This window comes from Zalophus californianus, chromosome 5, assembly GCF_009762305.2.
Source record: "Zalophus californianus isolate mZalCal1 chromosome 5, mZalCal1.pri.v2, whole genome shotgun sequence".
Taxonomy (NCBI): Eukaryota; Metazoa; Chordata; class Mammalia; order Carnivora; family Otariidae; genus Zalophus; species Zalophus californianus.
The window spans coordinates 153,713,352-153,741,136 of record NC_045599.1 but is presented as its reverse complement, the minus strand read 5'-3'; the positions used below and the strand labels follow the sequence as shown (position 1 = coordinate 153,741,136).

The window sequence follows — 27,785 nt, the reverse complement described above, 5'->3', positions numbered from 1 at the left end:
GACGCCCCCTTGTTCTGAAGGACGGGCTCTCAGGTCAGGCCTTGGTGGAGGGATCAGAGGTTGGCGTGGACTCTGAGGCTCCCCGGCCCCACCTCCTGCACCCCGCTGCCCCCGTCCCCGTCTGGCCCGGAAAGGACCCTTCCCAACCCTCTCCTCCCTCCAGTGGCGCTCCCCCCGGAGAAGGCGGAGGGCCGTGAGGGCACAGGACCGATCTCCAGTGTGGTCGATGGAGAGAGAGCAGCAAGCCGGGAGGGCCCACGAGGGCCGGGCAAGAAGCACCTCAATATCGATGTAGGTCTTTGCTCCCCGTGCCCCTCGGGAGGCCGTGGGCCGGGGCGGGCGCTGCCCTCGGGAGGCATCGGTTCCAGGCAGGCGCAGTGGGCCCTCAATGGGCGTCTGTGGGCCCTGCAGTCTGGCAGGTGCGGCTGCGGTCGGGTGGCTGGAGGTGGTTTAAAAGCTCAAGTGTGCTTCCAGTGAAGGTCAGCGGGCTCCAGAGGGGGGGTGTTGCTGTGAGTTCAGTCAAAACTGACCACTCTGACACCAGAGAATTTGAGGCACTTCCGGGGCGTGAAGGACACAGAAACCGGCCTGGGGCCGTGGGGGGGCTGGTCTTCCCAGGAGGGCAGGGGGCCCGGGGCCCAGGGTGAGCCAGCCGTCCTCTGCCCCACGTGCCCTGCAGGCGCTGCAGTGTGACGTCTCCATGGAGGGGGACAGCCACCAGGAGTGGACGTTCACGCTCTACGGCTTCGACCACAGCGGCAAGGCCACCAGGGAGGTGAGGCACCCGGCCGCCCTGGACAGGCAGATGCTGCCCCCGTCCCAGGAGGCAGGCGGGGCGGGGCTGGGGGGGGCCTCTGTCTGGGGTTCGACTCCCCAGGGCGGGCGGTAAGGGCACCAGGGGCCCCCTGCACTCTCCTCGGCTGGCCTGTGTGCAGAATGTGACACCGACTGCTAATCCCTGAACATAGATTCGGGGTCAGATTTAAGCATCCACGAGATGTGATCCCGGTACCAGCAGGGCTGCCCCAGGCTGCCCGGGGTGCACACAGGGCTAGATGCAGGGGGGCAGAAAGGCCGCTGGGACAGGCGTGTGTGTGGGAAGCCGCCTGGAGGCAGCCGAGGGCCCCCCACCCAGTCAGCCTGTCAGTGACGTCGGGGCCGTCCTCAGGACATGTCCAGCCTGGTGCACACCATCTACGAGGCCGTCGATGCCTCCGTGAGCCACTCGTCTGGCAGCAGCAGGACCCTCCGCGTGAAGCTGACCGTCAGCCCCGAGTCTCCCAGCAAGAGGAAGGAGAGTCCCCCCACAGGCCAGGGTGAGGGGCTGCCCTGCTCAGACACCCCAGAGACCCTGCTTGAGACGGCAGCCCTGTCCCCACAGCGCTCACCGCTCATTCCCCGAGCCTCTTGTTACTGGTCAGCTCCATTTACCGGTCAGCGCCCCAACCCTCCGAGGATGGAACGCCTGTCTGGTAAAGGAGTGTGTGAGTGGATGAGCAGGGAATGCGCCGCCCCTCTTTCAGACCGGGAGCCCACTCGCTGCAGGACGGAGGCCGAGCTCACTGGGGACCCCGGGGGGGCCGACAAGAGGCCGTCCGCACACGCCAGGTGAGGGACTGCGGTCCGGCTCCGTCCTCTGGCTTGTCCTCAGTGGGAGCAGCCCGCCCACCCTTGCCACTTGCAGGCCTCAGGGCTGTCCCCTCAGGACGGGGCCACCAAGCCAGGCACCTGGCGCAGAGGGCGGGATGCTGACCAAGGGGCCTCGGCATGGCCCACCGTCAGGGTGAGGGCAGCATCTTGGGGCCTCTGTGGCGGCTGACGCTCTGGCTGGGGCTGAGTGCACTTGGTGTCTGAGAGGCGGGTGAGCTTTGAGGCGCTGTGGTGGGTTGGCCTTGAGACCCTCCATCGCCACGCTCTGGTGCCCTGTGGGTGTCACTGGGCAGTGTGGAGGGCCCGGCGTGGTGACCCGCTCTCTGCCGCAGACTCTAACGGTCCATCTCTCGTGAGTTCTGTGGGGCATCCCCGACGGTGGTGCTGGGGTTTTGTTGGGGGCCCCCGGGGCTGTCTGGGGGCCTTGCTGTCCTTGGTGGCCTTCCTCCTGTTGCCCTTTGGAGCAGTGGGTGCTGGTCAGGGCCCCCTGCCCAGGACCCTGAGACCGCCCACTGCAGGCACCCCTTCCGCTCCAAGTGCCCTGCTCTGGCCTCGTGCGGCCCCAGGAGCTCAGGCCTTCATTCCTGCAGCGCATGCAGGAGGCCTGGTGCCGCCCCCCACCCCTGCTGCGAGCGCGGCCCGTACTGCGTGGACGAGAACACCGAGCGGAGAAATCATTACCTGGACCTGGCTGGGATCGAGAACTACACATCTAAGTTCGGAGCTGGTAGGTGCTGGAGACCAACCCTGGGTATGAGGCCCTGGGTACAGACACCTCGGCAATAGGAGCCCCACCTGAGCATCCTGGGGTCCCTGCAACGAATCACACTACAGTATTGCATCCAAAGGTGGGCACCCTGTTCAGGTGTGTGGGTCGTACCTGCTCCAAGGTGAGATGTCCTGGGCCCTGGGCACCCCGTGTCCGCAGGGGCCCCGCCGTGGGTCTCACAGGCACCCTGTCTCTGCAGGGGCCCCATCGGCACAGGCTAAGCAGGAGCACCCGGGCAAGGCCGTGCACCCCCAAAGCAGGTCCCGCTCCCAGGAGGCGGACACACACACTGCCCTCCAGCGCAGGTCCCAGGTGCTGGCCGACCACCCACTGCCGGCCACAGAGCCCACCGTCAGGGCCCTGGACGTGCAGCCCCGGTTGAAGGGGCAGGAGAAGCAGCTTCTCAAGTCCCCCAGGGGCTCAGGGCGGCCACCTGGGGCACCAGGCGCCTGCAAGCCCGGGAGAGCCTTCGGCTACGCCCCGCCGGCTGCCCCACCCCAGGCCTCCCAGGACAGCCACCGCCTCCCACAGCCCCCACCACAGCCCTATGGCCACAGGCGGTCCCGGCAAAAGAGCAGGGAAGTCCACTCGCCGCTCAAGGTGGCGCTCGGCCAGCCTGTGGCACTGGAGCACCAGGTGGTGCGGGACTTGCCGCCAGTGCTGGTGGGGGAGGCCTATGCAGTGCCCGTGGTCCAGCGCCACGAGCACCACCACCGCCACGAGCACCACCACCACCACCACCACCACCACGCATCCTAGCGCGTGGCTGGGCGGGGCCGCCATGGAGGTGCGCCACGGAGGTGCGCCACGGAGGTGCGCCCCTCTGGGCTCCACACAGACGCCAGGCCCACGTGGACATGTGGGATGTCACTGGCGGCTCAGTTAGGAAGCTCTTTCATGTCACCCTTAAAACCAAGTGCGGAAAAATACACGAGCATCTGCTCGGATTCCAAACGAGGCCCCGTGGTGCTGGGGGCTCCGCTCGGGCACGCCGCATGCTCGGGGCGCACAGGGTGGCGAGGGCTCCCTGTTGGGCGGCCCTTCCTGTAATTTGGTCATTATGAAGTCAGAAGGGGTGGGGTCGGGGCAGCCTGTGTTCAGGGTGCATGCGGCCCCCATGCGCTGATGGACAGAGGGCGGGCGGCCTTGCGGGACACAGAGCCATCGGGAACCGTGGCGGGAGACAGTGGGGCAGGGTCGAGGCCCACGGGAGGTGGACTGCGTCATCAGTGGACAGCATCTTCAGCATCTTCCCAGCGTCATCTGTGGACAGAGACGTGGACAACAGGCAGGCTTCTCATGCTTGGTGGACACACACACGCAAACATCCAAACACTCGGGCACAGCCTCCGTGAAGCTCCCCTTTGGGAAAGCGGAATTCCCTCTGGGACATCAAGAGAGGGGCTGCAGACAAGCAGGAAGGCCCGGGGGTGCGGGCAGCGGGAGGCAGGACGCTCTAGAAGAGCAAGCTGACCTGCCAGCAACTTGAGGTCTGTGCCGGCGGTTCCACATTGTCTTCTGGGCGCCATGGTTGAGAAAGCCCCGGTGGTTGAGGCATGAGCAAGCCACCCGCCCCGGCTCAATAAAAATACGTGCATTTTGTACCGTGTCATACCTTGTAGTAAAACAAGCATTTCAGAGATGTTCTGTCCACCTGCACCGGCAGTGTGTGGGCACACGTGTGCGGACCAGGCCGCCCCACCGGGTGTGTGGGAGAGCCGCCTCCGTCTCTTACGCACACGTACGTGCACATTCCGTATTGATGGATAAGCTTTCCCCCCATTTTACTGCATAAGCAAACAAGAAACCCCAAAACCTAAGCCCCAAATTGGGCTCATGGTAACGGGACACTTGGCACCGCATCTGGGGCCGTGCGGACCAAGGCTGACAGACAGTGGCTGTGTGTAAACGGGACTCCGGCTGGAGAGGCCAGAGCAGCACCTGCCCCCGTCCTCTCCCCCCAACATCCGCACGCCATGCCTGCCCCTGCGAGACCCCCACGCCACCCTCATCCCAGGGGCCCGTTCTCGGCTGTGTTTCCTCACCGCACTTGGGGAGACCTGGGTCCCCACCAGCACGCTAGCCTCACCCATGCCTGCTACCTGGAACCTCGTTCCTGTCTGCTCCTGGGCGCCAACCCACGAGCTCCAAGGCCACACGCCTTGTCCTCAGTACCAGGCACAACACCACACACAGGGGCAGCCTAGTGGGCACTGGAGGGTGAAGGAATGAGTGAGCCAGGAGTGTCAGCCCAGAGTGCATGCTCCCGAGAAGCCTCGCTCCAAACAGAGCCCCCTCTGGCCTCAGTGTGGCCTGCCGCGGGAAGTGCCCACGGAGGCCAGGAGGGACAGTGGGCCTGGAGGTCAGGGGAAAGCAGGAGGCCTGGGTGCTGCTCAGGAAGGCGGGCAGGAGTCGGGTGCCTGGCCAGCCCTGCCCCGATGGGGTCAGGCGCAATTGGCGCCCCTGTTCCACAGGGCAGGGAAGGTGGGCAGTGCCGGGGACAGCCTGAGGGTTCCGTGTTGGGGCTGTGGGCAGGGGCGGGTGGCATGGAAGCGCCCAGGCGTTTGTCAGGGATGCCCGAAGCGCAGCTGGCCAGAATCGGCCCCAGACTGAGACCCGGGGCTTGGGGATGAGAAGGTGCGCTGCGGGGGACTGGCCTGTCCGCATTTGCTCCTCCCTGAGGCAGCGGCTGCCTTCTCCGGGTCCTTTCCTCAGCCCCAGCCGGGGCATGGCCAGTATCTAAGGAAGCCACAGGAAGCCCAGCGTCTCCTTCCCAGCTGCCCGCTGGGGCAGTGCTGCCCCCCCATCCGTCCAGGCTGACTGGGCGACCGTCCTGCAAATTCTCGCTCTCTCCTTGAGCTGGGGCATCCACCTTCTGTTCCCAGGCATCCGGGAGCTCTGGGATCTCAGGATTCAGGGCTCAGACTGATTCAGCCCTACGGACTTGCCGGGGCCTCCCAGCCCCGGTAATCACGGGACCCAATTCCTGTATCTCTGTGTATTATGCTTCTGTTTCTTTGGGGAACCCTGACTACTGCAGAGACCACTTACAACAGCACCCACAATGCCAAACGCCTGGATGGCCAAGATCTCAACTCAGGCACCATGAACTTCATCGGGCCTCGTCTGGAAAGATCTAAATGGAGGGGCATGTGCACGGGTGGGTCAACACAGGCAGCTCGAAGCAGCAACGCGGTCCCACACTTGAGATCTCAGCCAGATTCCTGATGCTAAAATGCCTGGAAATGCAAAGGGGTGAGAACATGTGCAGCGAGGTGAAGGCACTGACCATCGCCAGGACACGCTGCGGCCACGAAAATGAACTCGGCGTGCCAAGGGCAGGCTAAGCGAGCCACGGAGCAGGGCAGGAGGCCCAGACGCAGCCCCTACAAATACAGCCACTACATTTGGGACAACGGTGGCCCTACGGAGCACGGGCTGGGTGCCCACGTAGAAATGGTCCCCTGACCAAAACCCGGATCCACTCCGGGTGAACATACGACGTGAAGGATGCTCTGGGGTGCTGGCGGGCGGGCGGGCGTGCACACTGGTGCGAGCCCCTGGAAATGCTGAGTGGGAGCTCCCGTCCCGGGGGTGCACCAAAGGCATGCACGCACCCACGGGGGGCTCACACGGTGGGGCGCCTCCCGGAACGGAGATCCACACCGCCCGCCATGCCTGCCTGGGCCACTCCCACTGGCAGACCACCCGTGGCAGGCAGGGCCACTGGAGCCACACCCTGCTCATGGCCTCTGAGCTGGCGGAGTGTTTCCCACCCGAAACCAGGAGAGAAAAGGGGGACGCTCCTCGAGACGCTTCCCCAGACGCTGTCCACTCGCGAAGGACAGTCAGGGAGGCGATGCTGTGCAGAGGGCGTCCCCGGATGAGGGCTGGGATCAACGGGCTGCTCTGCTCTGAGGCAGAAGTCCACGTGACCCCACCCAGCGGTCAGCGGCGAGGGGGCAGATGCTGCGAGGAATTGTCTGGGACCTCTTGGTTCCCGTCCCCCTCACCTTCACCCCTGTCTCTCCGTCGGGGCACGGAGCCCACCGCAGAAAAAAACGCAAAGCCAGAGAAACCATCTTGTCCTGAGCGCCCGGTGAGGTCCTGGTGAAAGCAAGGAGCCCGGGAGGAAGCTGGTGGGCACCTGCCTGGCACCCGGCCGCCCCAGGAGAGGCACCAGCAGGGCCAGACCCCGGGGCCTGGGTGCAGGAGCCAAGGGACGGGTGCCAGCAAGGACCGCAGGCAGGGTCTGGGCCTGGGAGGAAGGGGCCCCGGCAGTGCCAGGCGCAGGTAGCAGCCCCAGGCAGGCAGTCAGCCCAGCCCAGCCCTGCAAGGAGGGGGCGCCTGTCCGCCTGGGGTCCCCGCATCAGCTGAGCATGAATCCTGAGGGAATGTGGGCTGCTAACGCCATGGTCTCACCAAGGACAGAACCTTACTGTGACCATCTCCACCTGGGAGGAGTACCTAACACCAGCACCACTTAACCCTTTCCTTACCACCCCCACCCCGTGGGGCCGTGCCCGTGGCACAGTGAACACAGCCACGTCCCCGATGCCGGCGGCTGGGCCACGTGCACGGCGCGTGAGACAGGGCTTCATTCAACTCCCAGGCCAGCGTCCCCCAACCTGCCCTACCCTCACGGCCTTCCCCTCCCACCAGCTTGGAACCGCAGGCTGAAGGCTGGAGCCTGGAGCGACAGCCCAAAGCACGGGGCCCTCGAGCTCCTCGGGGCTCGCAGATCTCCTGGGCCTTGCTCCCAGTGCCCAGAGGCCCCGTCACCCCAATGCCGGAGTCTGGGCCTCCCTGGCCACAGGCGGGCTGTTGTGCCCTGCCCTCACCTCCCTCTCCAGCAGGGCCCCCATCTCCTGGCCCCCCACCCCCTGCTGTCGGCTCCGCAGCCTCCACCATCCACACCAGAGGCCCGGCTCCCGCTGTTCTGACAGTTAGTCCCCTGCCCGGTCCCCACCTGGGAGCCCCTCCCACCCTCAGGCTGTCCCTGCCTCGGGGCCTTGGCACGTGCCGTTGCCCGTGCCTAGAACTGACCCTGTCTCTCCTCTGTCATCCGGTCACAGCTCCCCCCACACGCGTGTTGGTGCTGGCTAATGCCTCCTCGCCGAGGCATGGATGGCTCACAGCTGTGCAGAAGGGTCTCGGGCACGTCAGGGCACGGCCGCCGCTCAGGCCCATGGGGGGCCGGGATCCCTCCTGGCAGTGATAGGACTCGATAAACTTCTCTGAGGTTTGACACGGAGTCTGAAGCCCCACGGGGGCCTCTTGGCTCTGCTGCCCACACTGCCCAGGCTCGCTCGCTCACAGAACCTGCCCCATGGGCCCCCCGGGCACCGGTGGCTGAGTCAGGACCCTCGGATTCTGCTATAGGTCCTCCCCGTGCGGCTCCATCTGCGAGCCCCACCTTGCCCTCTGTGCCCGGGACATCTGGGTCCCCTGCCTTAAAGGCCAGGCCTCTGCTCCAAGTCACATGTGTGGGTGCCTCGGGCCCAGCCAGCGCTCACAGCAGGACCGAAGGAGGGCCACTCCTGATGGTGCTGCAGCCGCCACGAGCCAGGCCCCCAGGACACAGGGTGCGCGCCCAGGCCACACGGCTCCGCCACGGCCTCCATGCTGAGCGTCTTAGTTGTTCAGGAGGTGCAGACTCCACAACCCCTGTAGCACACCCCCGTCACCCCCAAAGCAGCCCTGTGCCCAGGGTCACGGGTTCTCCCTGCCCCCGACCCCACCCGGGGGGTGGTCACCAGCACAACGTCTCTCTGGCTTTGTCCCTTCTGGGCATTCCGTGTACATGTTAGCATAGGACACGTGCCCTGACTGGCTGCTTCTGCGTGGCCCCACGTCCTCAAGGCTGCTAGAATTTCATTCCCTGGAAGACAGAGACCCCGTGGTCTCCCACTCACCAGCGGCTGATACTGGGCGCCCGCAGTTTCGCTGCTGTGAACACGTGGGGACACAAGGTCCCTTGGCTATGGCTCTGGGAGTGGGTTGGGAGGCCACAGTCTAGCGGTTCAGGATCTGTGGCACCTCCTCGCTCCCCCCCAGCCACATGGGAGGGCTCCGGGGTCTCACGCTTGTTCTCCCGTAGGGCGGTAAGTGCTCGCGCCGCGAGCCTGGATGCTGGAACAAGGGGTCCCCTCTAATGACAGGTTTTCCCTGCGGATCCCACCCTTCTGGGAATTACGACTTCAGCACCCGGCAGCATCACGTCCTCGTGCTTTGTTCTTTACTCCTCTTGGGCAGTGCAGGTGATGTGTGAGCCACCCTGTGTGCCGTGGCCTATCAGACCAGAACGCCCACGGGGAGGGAGGGAGGGTGCTTCTCCAGCTGTCCCACCTTCACGCTGAATGAGACACGGAGACTCGTCCACGTACTCAGCTTTTATACAATTTATTCTTCTACCAACAAATCATAAAGACAAGGAAGCTAGGAAACAATGTGGAACCAACTTTAATCGGCTGCCCGCAGGGTTCAGTGTGGAGGGGGGCGCGCACGAACGCAGCCGAGCCCTCTCACTGCAGCTGTGCTAAGGTCTACGCCGTGTGAACAGGGGTCGGGGGCACGGGGGAGGTCCTGCCATGCAGCCCTTCTGCAGTGTAGTGTCAGCGCCATGGGGCCCTGGGGACACGGCTCCGCTCCCGACACATGAGGGGGACCGAGGGCCAGGGAGCTGGGTTTCACCGCTTCACTTGGTGCAGAACCGCAGCGGGAAGAGTACAGATGCCCAGGCCTGGCTGTAGCGGTTTGGCACACGCTCTGGCCGGTGATCACTCTGACGACGCAGACCCTCTGTGCTGCCCAACAGCTCCTTGAACGTCTGGACGTTTAGCCTCTGCCCTGACCTGAAATCTGTGGACCAGGTGACTTCCTTGGGGTCCGAGGAAGCCAGAGAAAGCCAAGGACGCAGCCGTTTGGGGCTCGTTCGCAGAAGCAGTCTCTTCACTGATGCCCTAATTACCACTGAAATCCCCAGGTGCTTAAATAAATAAATACACCGCACACACGAGGCACAGGTCACCGCAAGCTACAGCGGCATGATCGGGACCACAACCACGAAGCAAGTCCACAGCCCACTGAAACAGCTCACAGTGCCCTGCGCGTGGCTGTCACCGTCCCCCATGCGCTGGCAGGAGGGGACAGGCACATGGGCTTCGGCTCGCTGACTCAGGGCCGCTGAGGCCCCAGGCACCCCCTCCATGGAGCCTGGCACGTGGAAACCGAGGGCCACCGGTACGCACACGTCAGGCGGGGAACTGTGGGTGAATTCTCAGAAACGGGGCCCAGCCGCCTGTGCAGGACGTGGCTGGCGTCCCAGCTGCAAACCCTGCCCAGGCGTGGCAGGACCCTCGCCTGGGCCTCTGCCCCTCAGGCAGCTTCCTGGAGCCGAACCCCCCAGAATGTGCCCACCCGGGATGACCACCCACGTCCACGTCCCCAAGGAATTGGGGTTCCCCTCCTAGACATTCCTGCACCAGGCAGGCAGGCTGAGGCACGCTGACCAAGGCCACCTAGCGAGTCCGGGGTGGATGGCTCTCCTCGGCCTTAATTTACAGGAACACAAACAGGGACGCTGCAGGGACAGGCGCTGAAGAGGCTGACCGAGGGGCTGAGGCCCTCGGCCACCTTCCTGAACGGATCCCTGTGGCCCAAGGTGACCTTCAGTTCGAGCGGGGGTTTCTCGTGAGCATCCTGGACGAGGCAGAACTGACATGCAACCTGACAACCAGACAGGTCTGGCCAGGGAAACTGCTTCTGGAACCCACAGCCTGAGTGCATGGCCAGTGCCGCTGGTCTCTTCCCGGGTCACCGCGAGCCTCCCTCAGGGGCACCCACGCCTCCCCCCACGCGAGGAAACCACCGCAGCTGCGGGCTGGCTCTGCGCCTGGAGGGAGAGCTGTGGGGCTATTCTGGAAACTTCCATAGGAGGCCACGTGTAGCATAATCCCCAGCCTGCCCAGCGTGTTCCTGGGTGGCTGAGCATCAGGAGTAGATGGTAACCACCTCCCGGCCGCTGCCCCGGACCAGAAGGACCCTGTCAAGCCCCTCGGTCAGGACCTCAAGGAACTCCATATCTGGGGTGACCTGAGTTAAGGACAGCTGGTTGCACTCACAGGAGTCCCGGGCAGAGGGAGGTCGGTTTTCAGGCAGAGGCCCAACACAGGCCTCAGCCAGGTGCCTGGCGGATGCACACTCAGGACCAGCACGCGCCCACGGCCAGCCTGACGGGGAACCAGAGCCCCACCCTCACCCCGGGGCTCTGGCACAGATAGGAGTCCATCGAGAAGCCAAACAGGCCCGCAAGTCCCAGTCTGGTCACCAACCAAGCACAGGGTCCCCAAGCTTGTGGTTAGATCAAGACTTTTAAGCCCAAGAGCCACCTGCTAACCCCACCCCCACCCCCAGTACCCGCATTCCAGTGCCAGAGGGGAGGGCGGGGGCCACACCCCAGAGGGCAGCCCCCCGGCTGCACACCCACTAGGCACCCAAGTCCCCATCACAGGACACACGGTTAAGGGTGCGAACCCAGCTCATGGTAGAGCTGACTTGTGACCTCTGAGGTCAGGCCTGGCAGCCTCCAGCCAACCAGGAGGGGCACAAGCTGCGAAGGGCTGGGAGGCACGTGGGGGACCACCTGTGCTATAGCTCATCCGGGATGAGGGTACACGGTGCCCCCACATCTCAAGGAAGACGCCCAGCACGGGAGTGGGCCAGGCAGGAGCTCAGAGCCAGCACCGGAACCCACGGCGAGCAGGGTCTGGGTTAGGGGTGTGGTGACTGCCCCCACACTAGGCGTTTCGGGGCCGGGGCTCTGTGTCTGTGTTCGTCTCACCCGTGGTCCAAATTCCTGTGTGTGCCAGGCTCTTCACGGAGGGCCTGAGCTGCCCAGGATACCCCCCACATTTACGGCTTCCTCAGAGTCACTGATGCCCCAAACCAATCAAGAACCATTCACCTGGGGCCCCCAGTTTCTGGCACTCAGACTGGGGGGGCCAAGTCTGCCCCTCTGCCTGGTCTGCGTGGGTTCAGCCCAGGGGCTGGAGGCTCTGGCACCGGGAGCCACGCTTGGGGCCCCACTGCTCCTGCCCCCAACCCAGGAATCCTCCGGGCAAGACAGCCCTGTCCCCGGGAGGTGGAGTGGCCCAGCCTCCCCAGCCTGCTGGGCTGCACGCACAAAGGATACAGTTCTCATCCCCCTGCCGGTTTCTGGGGGGCCCCGGCATGTTCAGCAGGACAAGCTGTGCGCCCCGGGACCTGCTGAGGACGACACCGTTGAGCTTCACAGCCGTGTGCATCCTCCTGACGTTGGACTGGTTCCTGTGGGAAGAGGACCACTTGGTGCTCTGGCCCCACAGCTCTGGGCGCCAGGCCAGCCCTGAGCCCATCTCAGTCCCAAGGCGAAACATCAGGATTCAAACGGCGTCACCTCCCCCAAAGACCCCGTGGGGGAGGGTACTCCATGTGAGAGGCTGGTGAGCACTGACCGGGGACATTACCCACCAACAAGAAGGCGGCTCTGGTCTCCAAACGTTCTAAAAACCGAGCTTTTCCATCTACGAGCAATGTCCCCCGCTGCAAACAGCACACTGTTGAAGGTGAAAGGCTCTAACCCCACCCCAACCGGGCGCCTCGGCGTCATGGCCCAGCCCTGCTTCACACTGGCCTTGAGCTAAGCTTGCTCAAGCAAGCACACAATGGCATCTCACTCGTCCTGACAGGCTGGGGGCAGAGGAGAGCCCAGAGATGCTGTGCAGGGAGAGGCCTGGGCACCTGGTGCCCAGGCTGGAGATGCTGGTCAAGAACGAGGCTACAAGGTCCACCCCAGGCTCGGTAGCCTGGACACTGCTGCCCTTGGCAGATGGCCGATGGACAAGCGCTTCCAACGCTCAGCAACCCAACCCCTGCCCCTTGTCCTTCGCAACCACCCGGCTCCGCGCGCTCCACTGGGCACTGATGGTCCTCCAGGCATCCGGGGCAGACTCCTGCCCGCCCGCCTGCACTCCCCGGCGCTCACACGGGGTCTCGTCCTCATCTACCCCATGTGCACCAGGTGGCCACGGTCCCCATGGGTCCCCACGGGCTGAGTGTGTCCCAGGAAGCACACTCAGGAGAGGCAGCCTGGGCGAGCTAACCGTCTCCAAGACATCCATCCTCCTGAGCTGGATAACCCTGGCAACTCTGCCAGTTCTCGGGTGGCCTGCACGATGGAATCCGCAGGCAGCCGGCTGTGTAGGCTGCAGCCCTGCCAAGAGCAAGGCACCGTGCCCCAGACTCGCAGTGGGGGTGGGGGACAGAGGCCAGGGCACAGGGTCAGGGGAGGGCCCGCTGGGGCCGCCTCCGGGCCACGCCCTGTCACCAGCTCAGCCGTCGAGCCAAATACACCAGATCACAACCACCAATTCCCAGGAGAAAAACAGGGAGCCGGGGCTCTTTCTGTCCAGTTTCACCTGATAAAATTACAGACTGGGCACCTGTCCACGGCACAATCAGGGATCTTCCATCACAAGAACCATGAGTTAGCTGCCTGGACAGAGCACAATTACCAGTGTTTGGGGACAAGAGTCACTCCAGAAATGAGCGTCTGTGTGGTACTGAAGGATCCCTTACGGCTGAAAGTCTGAAAACACATATAATCTGAAAATCAGGGGTTTGGGTCTGGCTGGAAGGGCCCTGGGCTCCAGGGTGACATGCCTTGTGGAGGTCACAGAGGCGCGGAGACGGCCAACGTGTGGCCCTCATGTTTCCAGGAAGCCAGTAGAAACCTGCATTTGCTCCCCACAGTGGGCCGTAAATGCACAGAGTAAGGGAACCGGTCATGCGTATACTGAATCTGGTGGGGCAGAGCCTCCACTGAGGCTGGGGGTGGTGGGCCGCCCGGGGCAGAGGAGGGGCAGGTGAGCGATGAGCATGTGGCCGGCATGGCGGGGAAACTGGGGTTCCGGTCCCTGGGCTCCTGGGGGCCACATGGCACGGACAACGGACCAAACACAAGCAGACGAGCACCTGCACGCACCAACGCCCCGGGGACAGCCAGCCACCCGTCACTCAGTCCCCTGCCACCTACAGGCTGACCTTCTCCCAGCCTAACCCTCAACCAGGAGGCGCCCCAGAGCCCCGGGGACAGGGTCAGCAGGCCCACAGCTCACAGCGTTTTTGGGGAGAAACCATATTCCTGTGTCTCCCTGCTTTTGTTGTCTTCGGTGACTTTACGTGGGGACCTCCCCGCGGATCCCTGATGTCTACAGGCTCTACACCCTCCACGCCCAACCCCTGCCCGTCTCCGTGGTGTACACCCAAGGGCTGCAGAAGAGCAACCCCCGGCCTTGGCGCTCTGCTGTGGACGCCGCCCGGCCACCCCTCCGCGGGGGACACACCCGCAGGTGCTGGGGGAGCAGGGGTGCACAGCGGCCCATCCAGCTGTGCCCCCATGTCGGAGCATGCACAGGGTCCGTCCACACCCCTCTGCACGCCCGGGCCGCAGCTTCCTGGGTGAAGAGCACCCAGGCCAGGGAGCAGACCTGTCCAAACGCTCAGCCTCCAGGGATGTGGACGGAGCAGCTAAGAGCTACTGAGTGCCAGCTCCTCTCTGCTCCAGCGGCTCAGGACCCGCCCTCCCTGCAGCGCAGTCCTGGCGCTGCTCGAGGAGGAAGCTCAGCTGTGTGCCCTGAGCCGTCTGGACGGAGGGGGGCTGCAGCACGTGCGGGCACGTGCACACACACAGGGCTGTCCACACGTGCACACATGCACACACGGTTCACAAGGCAGCACAGGCCAAGCATGCATGGTAACAGGTCTAAGAAGCATCCTAAATAAAGTGAGAGGACTTACAGATTTCCCCATTCTCTACATGGGAGAGAAAACACAAAGAACGAGTTACTTCGAGAGTGACCATGAGGAACTCCCCCAGCCCACCTGGTCCTTCTCCACGAGGGTGTCTGATCCCCGGACCCTCCCCTCACTGAAGACCCTCCAGGACCAGCCGCACCGTGCCCCCGACAGGCACCTGTGCCAGCGATGGCGGTGCTCAGCCCAATGCCACAGGCAGAACCCGGGCCCCCGCAGGCAGCCTGCGTGGGCAGCGGGGTCCCAGCTGGGAGTCCCCAGCCCCCCACGAGCCCTGACCTCCAGCTGCTGGGATCCAGCAAGAACACAGACGCCCAGATCCCAGTGAACGGTGGCCCTTGGGCCCGCGCATCAGCAGGGACATGCCTGCGGCCAGTACCAGACCACGAAGCACCCCCAGCCCCCCGGCCAGCACTCACGGCTTCAGGCTGAAGAGGTCCTTGAACCCGGACATGCCCGCCTCCTTGTTCTTGTACTTCTCTGCGATCAGCTTCTCCTTGGTCCAGGTCATCTGCACTTTGTCTGGGGTGGACGGGGCCTGGGTCCTGGTGGCCACGACGGAATGGGACGCAGTGTTCCTGTCGTGGATTAGCTGAGCCTGGCGGGAGAGCAGGGCACGGTCAACAGCACCCATTCTGTGACCTCACGCCTCCAAAATGCTCCCAAGAAGAATCAGGTGCAGATGAGCAGCTGGGACCCCGGGACCAGCCCCCCTCGCGGGGGACCTGATGCCACCCCAACCCCCGGCCAGGGCCTTCCTCCTGGGCATCCAGACCCAACTCGGCCCTCTTCCTGCCCCGGCTCTGAAGGCCACTGAGAGCAGCCCACAGCTCCGGGCGGACGAGGGGATGTATGCACCCGGAAGTCTGCACTCGACGTAGCTCCAGCCCACCCGCTTGTCCATCGGTCCATCCACTCCTCACTCCCTTATCCCCCGTTTATCCGTCCACCCGTCTGTGCCACCCCCCTCCCCTCACTCGTCAACGGCACAGAGTGTGTCAGGGAGCCCATGTCCTTGGGGCGGGTCAGGCGCAGGATGAGGAAGTCAAGTGCTGCCCGAGTCCGGCTGGACAGGCCATGTGGGAGCAGGACCACGACCAAGGCCCAGAGGGAGCTGGCCTGAGGGGGCCACAGGGCTCAGGGCAGAGCTGGGTGCTGCCGAGAACCCGCGCAGTGACGTGAGGGGAGGGCAGGGGTGGCGCCCGGAGGAGCCAGCACGCTGGCTCTCTGCAACCCACTGTGGCTCTCAGCCGGACGAGGGACGGAGGGAGGAGAGAGGCCAGGTGGGGGCCGCTACGGTGGTTCAGACAGGAGCAGAGCTGGGAAGAGGCCAGAGGACGCTGGTCCGAGCAGACCCATGTGTGCGGACAGGGTCCCCACGGCCCCGACCTCAGCCTGGGTGTGGACCCCGGGCCGTGAGGGCAGAAGCGTGCCACCGGCATTCAGAAAGCCAGGCGTGGGGACGGACGGCTCTGTGACCGCCGAGACCTGGTCCTGCTGGTCAGGCCAGCAAGCTGAGGCTGGACACCCCAAGGGCAACTGCCCCGAGCAAGTGGGGCTGCCAGGGGCCCGCCCGCTCCCCGCACGCGCACCTCCCTCTCCCGCTCCGTCTTGGACAGCTGCATCTGCTTCAGCATCTGGGACCTCTGCTCCATCATCAGAGTCTTCTCGTACGTGAACGCCGAGATGTCGTTTTCAACCTAGACAATGCGGGAAGCGCACGAGTCAACACCTGCCGTCCGCACGCCGCCTGTCCCCCCGCCCCCACGCTCGCGCCCTCAGCCCCAGCAGCCCCTGAACGGTGTGTGTGGGGGTGATCACGTGAGTGGGAACAGTGGCCACAGCTGAATCCATGTCTGCTCCCATGCCTGCTCCCAGGGGAACCCCACACCAAGCACGCGCCGCGTCCTGCACAGGTGTCTGGAGCTCGCCCGGTGACAACAGGGCCAGCATCTTCTCCAGCCCCTGGCCTGACCCTTGGCAGATATAGCCCTGGGTCCTCCCGCCGGTCCAGGATGGGGTTGGCATCAGGCGAGCACCATGTCCTCTGCCTCTTGGGCCCGAAGACAGGGAGCACCCTGTGACCCTCCGTGGAGCTCTCCCATCGTCCGGCAGGGCCACAGGCCCTGCTCACTGCTCCTGCAAGCTGGATCCTGTCCCACAAACATGCGGAGATGTGTTCTGACGCAGTTTCTGTGTCAATCCACCTTACTGAACTCTGATTATTTTCTCAGGTTTTCCAGATATTTAAGCGACATCTGCACAAACGTCACCTTGCTTCCAACACTTAAGCTCCAGCATCAGCTTCCGAAAAGGGAGACAGGTGGGCAGCCTGCTCACCGCTGACCTCCGGAGACATTCGTGGGGGGCTAGCTGTTGGCCGGGTGTCTTTGACTCTGCCGGCCAGATACGCACTCTTACTCCCTGGTACTTGTTACAAAATCTATAAAGTCTACTCTTTAAAGTCACGTCTTAACGATAACCCCCAACCCTTCCTGCTTACGCGTCCAGGCTCAACACTTGGACTGGCTTTTCTAAGCCTTGCTGGCTGGGAGCATCTCCCTCCTTGTTAGTGACCCTGACTTCTTGCTGTTCAATGTTGGCCTTTGACTCTGGCCTCCCCTTCCGCCGTGGGGCTCCCTGGCTCCTGGAGACGGTGCCCCGGGCCCTTGCTGTCCACGAGGTGGGCTTGCTGTGCTGGCGGGCTGGGCCCGGGGTGGAGGCTGGCCTGGCCAATGGCCCAGAAGTACAGCAGGGAGCACAGGGACCCTGCCCACCTCCTGATGGAAGGAACTGGCTAAGCAGGTTCCAGCCACGGTCTGCTCGTGGCCACACCGGAGTGCGTGGCCACGCAAGGCTGGACAGTGGCCCGCTCTCACAGAAGAGATGCAACTGCATCCCTAACGCCACTCCCAATGAAACAGAACTTGCAGTTGTGACTGAAATCAAGCAGGGACACGGATTTTAACCATAATGCACCAACCACCTACTTGGAAAACTGAGTGAAATTAGCAGCCTTGATACGCAAGTACAGTCACTGCAAACCACGAGAGTCCACGCCTCAAGGCGCGATCCCGCCACGCTGCACCCCACGACCATTTCCACCCCGGTTCTGTTCAGCTTCTGGGACCTGACGTCACGTAAGGTTCCTGAACACGGACGGGAATGGCTGGCAAGGGTGACAGGCAGGACACGGGCGCCGCCTTGAAGACACCAGAGTGGCCACGGCGGAACAGCGCGAGCAACAGAACCACCGTGTGGTCCCATGTAAACCCCGACGTGGGGAGATCGCGGGAGTCCACGTGGCTTGGCCGTGGCCAGGGGAGACACAAACAGCAGCCCTGGGAGAGATGCCATGGGCACAAGAATGCTCCCCTGCCCCAGGGATCTGCTCCCGGGCAGAGTCTGCAGGCAGAAACACTGGGATCTGCAGGCGAGGAGCCTGGACTGCGGGCGCACGGCCTCTGACAGCCCGCTGTCACGTCCGCCCGCAGGACATGCTGAGGAGCCGCGTTACATCGGGGTCCCCCTCCCATAAACCACTAAACCCACCAGCCCAGCCCCGAGCCTGGCAAAGGTAAACCTCTGCAAAGTTGCCACAGCCCATGGAGCCGAGGCAGCATGGGCCCTGGTGGGAGCCCGAGCCCAGGACCATGCCAGACTGCCTCACCATCTCCACCACCTCCACCTCGGCACTGATCCTCAGGTGGTACAGGAACATCTGCAGGTCCTTCTTCATCTGGATGCTGTTGTCGTCCACCTGGGCTACCGTGAAGATGCGCATCCGGCACTTCCTCCACACCTGGCGGGCAGGCCACGGGGCTGGCATCTGCACGCGGCAGGCGAGCCCTACCCCCCACCGTGGGACCCCGCCCGTGGCCCACCTTGTGCTGCCGCAGCAGGAACGGCAACAGCATGAGGAGGCCCCCGTCGTGCACGACCCACCACACATCAATGTCCCCGTCGCCAAAGCGCTCCTGGTTTTGTGGAAACAGGTCCACGTTTTTGGCCACCAGCAGGGCCTGCTGGGCTGTCGTGGTGTCTCGGACGGTTTCTGTGGCGAGACAGCGGCGGGTTGCCCCATGGACTCGCGGGCTCCAGCCAGCATGGGAGGCAGGCAAGGCCACGGGGTCCCCGGGAAGCTCCACCCGGGGCCCACGCTGAAGGTAGTGCAGGCTTGTTCGGCCAGCCACTGTGCCACCGGCCCAAGGGATGTGGGGCTCCCAGGAATCACTGCACTGCAGGGCTGGCCGGAACGGCAGTGAGGGATCACACTGTGGGGTGCCTTCCCACGGGACGTGGGACACTCGGACGCCAGTGAGCCCCACCCACGGGCCCGAGCACAGCACCCACCGACAAAGTTCTTCCAGGAGAAAGTGTTGGCCTCCTGCTTCCAGGACGCGGGCCACGCCATGAGCACCGTGTTGTGCTTCATGCCCCCCAGGCCGGCCGACTGGATCAGGTGGGACATGCCATCCCGCAGGCTGGAGGATACCACCAGCTGGCAGAAGCCCTTGGTCTTCTCCACGCCCATCAGAGACCGGATGTTCTGGGGAGACGAGCTGGGTCGGTGCCTCCTCGGGGAATCCTCGCGCATTCTCCCGGGAGACGGAGGGCCTCCCCCTTCCCCACATCCTGGCCGGCCCACGAGCCAACTCTGTGGAGGCCACATCCCTCCGTGGGAACCAGCCCGGCCCTTCCCCAGTGAGGCCTCCGCTCCACGAGCCGAGACACGAACACAGGCAGGAACGGTGAAGGACAAGGTCGCGGTGCACCAGCCGCTTCCATTTACGAAGCCAGGTGAATGCCGTGCCCCCACCTGGCCGAGACACTCCTGGCCAGCTCACGAGTCAGGCCACGGCAGCAAGCCCGGTGCAAGGGGACCTGGGTCCTCGTCCTCTGAGGTAACAGCCATGCTCCACCAGCCCCACGGACGGCAGTCCCCTCCCCTCAGGGTTACCACGGCTCTGAGTACCCCACTGGGCTGTACGTCTGGGGTAAAACCCAGCTGTGTTACCTACACTCAGCCCTTTCACCTCCCAGCACAGCGATGGGGCCAAGCCACCAGCACACAGCTGCGTCCCCAAGAGACGGAAGAGCGGGGCCAGAGGGGCCCCGTCCCCCACGTTGCTCACGCAGACTGGCAGGTGGACCAAAACACTGGAACCTGGCCCAGACCCTCGGAAGTGCACACCACCACCGACTCCACGACATCCTCCTACAAACGACCCCACGGGGGCCGAGACATGTCTACGGACCGCTCGCCGTATCACTCGGGACACAGAAACACCGAGACCCCCAAACACAAGCACAGCAGCAGCGAGGAACAGAAACCGAACACACGCACGACACGGACCACCAAGCTGATGCAGACACACGCTGCCCTAAAACGGAAAACCACCTTTTTACAGTAACAAGAGCGTGTGAAACACCTTCTGTAGGATTGGGTTTGTTAATGAAACTGGGAAAGTCCGGGACCGCGTGTGTCAAGATGACAACAGCCCCCGGTGTCGGCAAGGGGGCAAGGATGGGGGATCTGGCCACGCCACAACCATCCCGGGCCATGGCTGCGGACTGCTGCCTTCCACGCGGCGGGTCTGGGCCGAGCATGTCAGCACCACGGGAGGCAGTCCCGCCCAAAGACAGAACAGCGTGCACAAGGACAGCACTGTCTACATCCACATGCCGTGGCCAGCAACTGCCACGCTGGAGCCCACGGGCTTACGATCCTGCTGAAAGAGAGCTGCTGGTGCCTCAGGGACAGCACCTACCACGTCGGCTGCCTTCCCTGAGCGAGGAACCTGCGAACCGCCGACAGCACGGAGCTGGCTTGTCTAGCTGAGGGAGGCGGGGGGAGGGTCGGATGCTGGCATCTGCGACCCCTGCTCTGAATGCGAATGAGCCTCTGGGTGCGGCGCAGCTTGGACATGCAGCCGCAGTGCTCCCGGACACGGGGACACAGCGGCCCCTCCCCCACCCGCCCGACTGCCCAAGGGTTAGAAGGACCCACCCTGGAGCAAGGGACCGAGCCGCACCACCTGCACCGGTGGAGAAAGGGAAGACCTACGCGCGGAAGCAGGGAGGCCGCCCCCAGAAACCAGCGCTGACGTGCCTCCCACTTCGGACACAGTCCCTGACCGTCAGAGACAAAAGCACAGGACCTGGTGGGTCTGCCTGGAAACACGCAGCCCCCGGGCGCTCACAACACCAGCCGTTTCCACGTGTGCCTGAGACAACCTACGCAGGCCGAGGTCAGCGTCTCCTCCAGCCAGAGCCCCTGGACACATGGGCCTCAGGCCGCCATGCGAGACTGGGAGCATGCAGGGGACGGAGCCCAGGCCAAGCCATGGAGGGCGCCGGGGGAGCTGGGCGCCAGGGGTACGTCTCCAAGGCTGGGACCGAGCGGCCTCGGAACCGGCCTCCAACCCACACGCTCTCCATGAGGTCTCAGCCCGCCCACCCCTGCCAGGTCCCTTCAGCAGCCTCAGTCAAAACCACACTCGCAGACGGCAGCAAGGGAAAACGTGCTGATCCGACCTTTCTGCAGAGGGCAGGCAGCAAGCGGCGGGCCTGCCCCTTGACCGCTTCACCCACCACCCGTCCCCACCCTGCCCGCGCTCCCTGCTCGGACCTCTGTCCCGCGGCCGCCAGCCACCCCCTCCATGCCCACCGCAGTCTCTGCCCGCCACCCCGCAGACCCGGCCCGCGCCTGCCCACCTCCTCGGCCCGCTGGGCCTCCACGTGCTTGTCCAGGTAGGTGCCCTCCAGCACGGAGCCCACAATGGTCAGGCCCTTGCCAGCCTTGAGCTGGGTCGTGAGGGATAATAGGCGGGGGTGTTTCACACGCTGCTCCTCATCCAGGCTCAGCATCACCAGCACCTGGGGCCTGCACCACAGACCGCGCTCACCAGGCGAGCCTGCCCAGGGCTACACCTCTGGGCGCCTGAGGGATGGAGGCTGGGGGGCTCTCAGCACAGAGGACATCCCTGACCTCCCAGAAGTGGGGAGACGTGCGGCTGGTGGTCCACGCACTTATCTCCATCCTCGGCAGGACCCCAGGGAGGTCCACTCACCCCATGCCCCACCCACCAGGCTGATCACGCCACGGCCGACCACCGTGCAATGAGAAGGTACTAGAACTTCCGAGACAATCACTCCCCAAAAAGAGCGCGACTGTTTCTGTCTCTGAAGTGTGAGGTTAGAGATGGCGCTCTGCACTCAGTGCGTAAGGCCAGGTCGGGGTGGGCTGGGGGGCTCACCTCCAGTTCTTGGTGTGGGGGGGGCCGTGCTCCACACGCAGCAGAGCGTAGCGGGCTGCATTTAGTGACAGCCCCCTGATGCCATCACCCCACTCCTTCTCAGCCCTGCAAGAAAGGGGCAGCATTAAGGAGCCTGGGAAGGGACCCTAAGGCCAGGGCCCTGAAGCTTCCCTGGACCACAGGCCTCCAGGGGCAGTCTCCCTGAGAAGCCAGCCTGGGGTTTCTGTGACAGGACAGGGTGAGACCCTGGAGTCGGAGACACTGATGAGCACAGCAGGCTTGGTGGGCCTGGCCTCACCAGGAGTGGTCACACGCCTGACGCGCCTTCTTCACCAGCTGGGAAGAGCTGGAGGGGGCCTCCAGGCAGCGGCCAGGACCCCTCAGACCCCACCCCTGGAGGGAGCCAGGCCCCAGGGACGGACCGGTGCTCTGGGATGCGCTCTGGGACGCAGCACGCTCTTTGGAAATTGTGAAATCCCTCACACATCACTGCTTTCACTGGATAGACTTCAAAGTTCTCAAAAAGCACGTAGTAAAAAAGTGTCACAGGCGTGGAATCAATACAAGGTGGCAAACACAGCTCTCCACCCGTCATGCTGCCGGTGTGCAAGCCCAGACAGCAGGGCCCAGCTGGGCCCCTACACGGGGGCCCGACTCACACCGCGACCACCCCCACCCCTGCACTGGGCTATGCAGACCCCACGGAGACACCCCTGCAGGGAGCACCGGCAGGCGAACTCACGCACAGCAGCTCACCCGCGGTACTCGATGTACTTGTAGATGCAGCCAGCGATGAGCATGGCGAAGAGAGCGTAGTACCAGGAGCAGATGAACATGAGCGCGAGGCACAGGCTCATGCCCAGGAAGGACAGCGCCCTGGAGAAACACGAAACTCACATTCCTCCCACGCCCAGAACCCCGGAAACCTTCCTGGCGCCTTAACAAAGACCCTTCTCAGCTACAGCAAGAAAGCAGCCATGATGCCAGTGACCGGATGCCCCCCCCCAACCCGCCCCGGACACTGAACCCCTGAGGGCTAAGCCCGCCATGTCTCCGCGCCCATGGACGTGGGACGCCCATCAAGCACCCCGCGGGCCACACAGCACAACAGGCTTCACTCGTCCACCACACACACCGGCAGCATGGAGACCATGCGGCCACAGTCACACACGGAGGCCATCCCCCTGGCAGGGACCACGTGCCCCGTGATGCCTGGGTGGCCTGGGTGACATACACAGGTGCTAGGCCCGCCCGGCTCGGCTGTGGCGCAGGCGGCAGCGGCCATGCAGATGCACTGGGGACCCGGGGCCGTCCTGGTGGTGGGAGTGCTCACCAGTGGTAGTATCGGAAACGCGGCCGCCAGTTGGGCGTGCGCAGCAGGGTCTGCACCGCGCAGGCCAGGTTCACAAACATGTAGCACATGAGGAAAAACCTGCAGGCGTAAGGACAGGACCAGAGGGGCCAGGGGTCAGGTCCCACGTGGCCTCCCCACCCCCCACTACAGCACCGTCCCTCCCGTCCACCCCCACCCACGGCACGGCTCCACGAGGACCACCTGGCCCGCATGACTGGGTGTCTGCTGACCCCAGAGCGGGGCTGCACACTCGCCTCCCTGTCCACAAGCAGCAGCCCCATCTCCGGGGCCTGCCCCCACACCCCTCCCACCAGGCCTGCCCCCACTCACATGGACAGGATGGGGGCCACGCTGTCCAGGGAGGCGATCAGGATGCCGGTCTCACAGATGAGGGCCGTGAGCAGCAGGGCCCAAGTCGGCTCCCCATTGGCCTTCCCGTGGCCAAACACCTGCAGGGAAAGGGCAGGTGGGCTGCGAGCGTGGGGGGCAGAGGCCACAGGACAACAGCCCACGTCCCGGTGAGAAGGCCAGCTTCCCAGGGGCAGCCCCAGAAGGGCTCAGGGACGGGACAGAGGCAGAAGCGGACTTTCACAACCCGTCCTGAACCCTCCCTGGCTCTGGGAGGAAAAGCTGATACCCAGAACCGAGAAGGCAGACAGTGGCCGAGGTACCATCGGGCCTGGGCCTCACAGCGTGGGGCGGAGGTGAAGGTGACCCCTCCATGCGCTGGACGGGGGCCTCCGGGGCATCCTGAGGCCAGCCTCACAGGGGCAGGTGCAGGGTCCCCCGCAGCACACGCGCACGGAGAACTGTGAGGGCCCTTCGCCCAGAGCCACACAGGGCAGGACCACGTGGAGGCCACAGCTGCCTCCGGACACCAGCTTCCAATGCTCTTCTAGCACAGTCCCTGCTGCCCAGGGGCTCTGGGAACAGACGTGCGGAGCACCCTGCAGACACTGCAGACACGCGGAATGACACCAGAAACAGACCCGGGGTGGGGCACCGGGGACATGGCAATACCCCCAGAGCAGGACCCTGTCTGCGCCGAGCCAACAGACAGGGCTGTGAAGTGTGCTGGAACCTTCTGGGGAGCAAAGGCGAGGACAGCGCTCTGGAGGGGGGAGGACCAGCCCCAACCCTGACGATGAACACGCACGGAGGGGCCCTGTGCGCCCCTGAGCCCCACAGTGAAGCCCTGGCCCCGGCCCCTCAGAAGGCTACTCGACCACATTTGCAGATGTGAGCTTTACGGGCGGCCCTAATCCAGGTGACCGGTGTCCTTGTGAGAAAGACGAACACAAAAGCACAGGCAGGCCACATGGGGACTCGGGGAAGCTGGGGAAGGTGGTGACACACCAAGGACAAACTAGCTTTGCCCCCCCCCGCCCCACGCATCTGGGACTTCCCGCCCCCAGCGGTGTGGGCAAATCCCCGTGTGTTGTCTGAACCCCCAGCTTGTGGCATGTGGTGCGGGGAAGACGCTGTGCCCAGCAGGACAGACAGCAGCCCTGAGAAGATGGAGGCTCCCCGGGTTGCTCCTCTCAACTGTTCCCACAGCCCAGGGCGGTGAGGGGCCACCCCGCCCCCAACATGTACCTGCGCCCTCAGCACCGTGACCACCCAGGGCGAGGCTGCCAGGCTGGCGGTGGGGACCTGGGTCTCACGGTCTGTAACCGTGAAGATCGTGCTCTGGGGGCAGACCCTCAGGGACCCTCACAGACACACCCCTTCCCGCGGGGCCCCCTGCTCTCAGAAGGGCAGCCGCCCCGCTCACCTGTAGGAAGGGGATGATGCCGTCGCGGGCGATGGCCTGCAACAGGCGTGGTGCCCCCGTGAGGCTCTGCAGGCCAGCACCACAAGTCGAGAAAAAGGAGCCGATGACGATGACCCAGGGAGACGGCCAGGCCAGCATGCCAATGACCAGCTTCCCCTGCAGGGCCTCCCCAAACCTGTGGGGCAGGTGGGTGGGCTTTCAAATGTGAGCTGAAGACATAAACATCTTCCCACGCTCTGAGCTGGAGTGAGGCCACTGCCACCCTCACTCCTTTCTCAGGCGCAGGGAAACCAGTCATTCCTGAGACGTGGCGTCGGCATGGCCACGCCGTCCCAAACCGCACAGAACCCCTCACGCTCTCTCGGGCAGGAGACTGCTCGGCAGTTCCCCAGCTCCAGGCTGGGGCAGGACAGGACCACACACCAGACCGAGCAGAACGCCCCGAGAGGAGCCGTGGGGCTCAACCCTGGGGGAGGTCCCAAGATCAACGCTACCACCATCCACGAGAAAACTGATGCTGACCTGGAAGCTTCTAGAAGCCACAAACAAAAACCAACATACTTGGATGCCTGGGTGGCCCAGTTGGTTAAGCGACTGCCTTCGGCTCAGGTCATGATCCTGGAGTCCCGGGATCAAGTCCCACATCAGGCTCCCTGCTCAGCGGGGCGTTTGCTTCTCCCTCTGACCCTCCCCCCTTTCATGTGCTCTCTCTCTCTCAAGTAAATAAAATCTTAAAAAAAAAAAAAAAAACAAAACCCAACGTACTTATCTCGTAAGATCACGCCTTCGATGCAGGCCCCGAAGAGCACAATGCAGGACAGGTCTGTGTCTTGTGTCAAGGAAGCGGCGGGCCAAACGTCATCGGCAGGGTCTGGTGGCGGGTGGGCATGAACCAGCCCTGCGCCCCGCCTGCCCAGTCCCCACTCCCCGCCTCCCCGCCGTGACCCCACGGCCCTCAAGGCGGCGCCTTCCTCACGGCCCCATCCTGGTTCCAGCTGAGTCAGGCTGCACACGGCCGATGACCGCCACGGTCACCAGGCAGGGGACGCTGGCTCACTCAGCAAGGACAGACCTCAGCGACAGCACGAGGACGCTGTGAGTGTCGCGCCCGCAGTTACGGGCCACCACCACCTGTCACGTGTGAGGATGCAGGTGCTACACGCAGTTTACGGACAGTGGCTTGGGAGGCAGCCGGCATGAGCTCAGCAACCTGGCGTCCCTCATTCTCCCTCGTCAGGCAGACGCCAGCCCGGCTCCCCCCTGGGCGGCAGCGGTCAGAGCATTGGGGCCTCCCTCATCTCGGCCCCTTTGAGGATACAGATAAAAGACGTCGTCACGATGGCCAAAATGGTCCCTGTGGGGATCGACTTCTGGGCGTCCCTGAGGTCCCCGGACCGGTTTGAGCCCGCCATGATTCCTACAGAACCACCAGGAGAGCCCCCAGTTACCACAAACCCAGAAAACGCCACCAGCCACGCCCTTGGCCACGACACACAGGGAGAGCGTGAGACTGAAGAGAAGCGCCTGGAACCCGCGCCCGCCTGCAAGCTGTGGGGCTCCAGCTGGTGAAGGGGAAGCCCGAGCGGCGGCCTAGCGCCCAGGCAAGGGCTGGACGTGCCAACGGCGCCAGGCCAAGGTGGGGGCTGGGGGCTCCTGCTGCGCACCGGGCCACTGAGGGGTGTCCTGGCAGGGGCTGAGGCACTGGCGCGCGCCGAGAGTAGTGCCAGAAGGTCAGATGAATGTCGTGTGAGGATGGCCCTCGGGTCCACGCCCAGCCGCCAGGGTCAGTGACCTCAAGGGCTGCTGGTCAGTCGGGAATGCTTGGGACAGAGCTCCTTCCCACACCGCAATCAGCACGTTGAGGGGAGCAAAGACCCTGCAGCTCGTTTCCTGGGGGGGCTGGGGCAGGTGTGTGCAGTGACGGACAGGGCAGGGCCTCACCGGTCACGGAGGGGAAGTAGATCCCGACCAGCATGGTGAAGTAGGTCATGATGTCAGTGAGGACGTAGGGCAGGCTGCTGGCCCTGCTCTCCTCTGGCACGGGGACCGACGGCGTGCTCTTCCTCTCCACAAACGCCCCCTTGTCTGCATACGTGCTCCACAGGTTATCTGCGGGACACAATAGGCCGGTAACAGGTTCCAGAACCTTCTGCCGGGCTCCTGCCATCAGGGAGGCCCCTGCAGAGGCGGTGGGGGTGGAGGGCTCACCAGCCCCCATGGGCTCCAACTTCACACAAGGACGTGTAACCTCTCCTCCAAGACGACCAGACGGACCAGCCCTGTCACCCCCAACCACGACCCCATGTGTACCCAGCAGCAAACCCCAGAAAGGGTCTGCTGACCCGCAGGCTTTGCCACCCGGTGCTGACCATGGCTCCAGCTCCAGGGGCGGCAGCCGCCTGGCGGGCCCCCATGGGGGAGGGCAGGCACGGTCCCACGTGGACCCTGGGGCGCTCACCCAGGAGGACGCCACTGGCCACGCCGGGGATGCCCTGGATCTCTGTGACATTGTTCTGGGCAAAGTACTCATCACAGGTGGCGTTGGGCATGGAGCTGTTGCAGAAGAGGCCCCAGAGTGCGGTGGGCGTCGTGCTGTTGTTGGCGGCGTGAAACTTGGCACAGACGTCGAAGCCACGTCTTGACAAGGTGCGGTTTCCCAGGAGACAGACCCTAGCGCGGGGGTTTGGCGTGAGCACATGCGGGCGCCTTGTGAAACACCTACTCCTGCTCTCCTCGGGCGACCAGGCTGGGGGCTGCTAAGCCGCTTTGGACACCCCACCCTGGGCGACGCGAGTGCCGCATGGGCTGTGAGCGGTGGCTGCTGCTCACACCAGTGGCCACCCAGCCCGTCAGGGCCCTCCTGGACCAGCCCTGCGGGCGCTGGGCCCACCTGGCCAGCCTGACAGGCCATGTGCCAGACATACCGCGGCTCGCTCACTCGCTGTGACCTCGGGCCACTTCCCTGGGACTTGGCATCCACGTGTGTAAGAGAACAAGAAAGAAACCCACTGGGGGCGGGGGGGGAGCATGGACTAGGGGAGCCGGGGAGCCAGGGCATAGGGCGCATGGAGGTTGAGCCACCCAAGGAGGAGCTCAGTGCTGCCATCCTTGGGGCCAGCAGCACCC

The 27,785-nt window shown here is 64.4% G+C and overlaps 2 protein-coding genes across 6 annotated transcripts in view; one reads left to right on the top strand and one right to left on the bottom strand.

Moving 5' to 3' along the window:
* Positions 1 to 4,003, top strand: part of NKD2 (NKD inhibitor of WNT signaling pathway 2) — a 30,619-nt gene extending 26,616 nt beyond the window's left edge. The window contains exons 7-12 of the mRNA XM_035727540.1: positions 164 to 291; positions 680 to 775; positions 1,169 to 1,316; positions 1,524 to 1,608; positions 2,241 to 2,377; positions 2,619 to 4,003. Coding sequence (XP_035583433.1) covers positions 164 to 291; positions 680 to 775; positions 1,169 to 1,316; positions 1,524 to 1,608; positions 2,241 to 2,377; positions 2,619 to 3,178 — 1,154 coding nt within the window. The 3' untranslated portion in view covers positions 3,179 to 4,003. The remainder of the gene's footprint in view (positions 1 to 163; positions 292 to 679; positions 776 to 1,168; positions 1,317 to 1,523; positions 1,609 to 2,240; positions 2,378 to 2,618) is intronic.
* Positions 4,004 to 8,805: 4,802 nt separating this feature from the next.
* Positions 8,806 to 27,785, bottom strand: part of SLC12A7 (solute carrier family 12 member 7) — a 71,099-nt gene continuing 52,119 nt past the window's right edge. For 3 of the 5 annotated variants that reach the window (XM_027605540.2, XM_027605542.2, XM_027605545.2), the window contains 18 exons: positions 27,118 to 27,329; positions 26,601 to 26,768; positions 25,978 to 26,076; positions 25,425 to 25,482; positions 24,660 to 24,834; positions 23,216 to 23,334; positions 22,865 to 22,963; positions 22,288 to 22,407; positions 21,532 to 21,636; positions 20,990 to 21,158; positions 18,626 to 18,821; positions 18,157 to 18,326; positions 17,943 to 18,074; positions 15,865 to 15,972; positions 14,692 to 14,870; positions 14,258 to 14,272; positions 11,613 to 11,746; positions 8,806 to 10,503 (listed from right to left, as the gene is read on the bottom strand). In XM_027605540.2, coding sequence (XP_027461341.1) covers positions 10,412 to 10,503; positions 11,613 to 11,746; positions 14,258 to 14,272; positions 14,692 to 14,870; positions 15,865 to 15,972; positions 17,943 to 18,074; positions 18,157 to 18,326; positions 18,626 to 18,821; positions 20,990 to 21,158; positions 21,532 to 21,636; positions 22,288 to 22,407; positions 22,865 to 22,963; positions 23,216 to 23,334; positions 24,660 to 24,834; positions 25,425 to 25,482; positions 25,978 to 26,076; positions 26,601 to 26,768; positions 27,118 to 27,329 — 2,350 coding nt within the window. In that variant the 3' untranslated portion in view covers positions 8,806 to 10,411. The remainder of the gene's footprint in view (positions 10,504 to 11,612; positions 11,747 to 14,257; positions 14,273 to 14,691; positions 14,871 to 15,864; positions 15,973 to 17,942; positions 18,075 to 18,156; positions 18,327 to 18,625; positions 18,822 to 20,989; positions 21,159 to 21,531; positions 21,637 to 22,287; positions 22,408 to 22,864; positions 22,964 to 23,215; positions 23,335 to 24,659; positions 24,835 to 25,424; positions 25,483 to 25,977; positions 26,077 to 26,600; positions 26,769 to 27,117; positions 27,330 to 27,785) is intronic. The other 2 variants (XM_027605541.2, XM_027605543.2) reach the window with 1 other exon arrangement.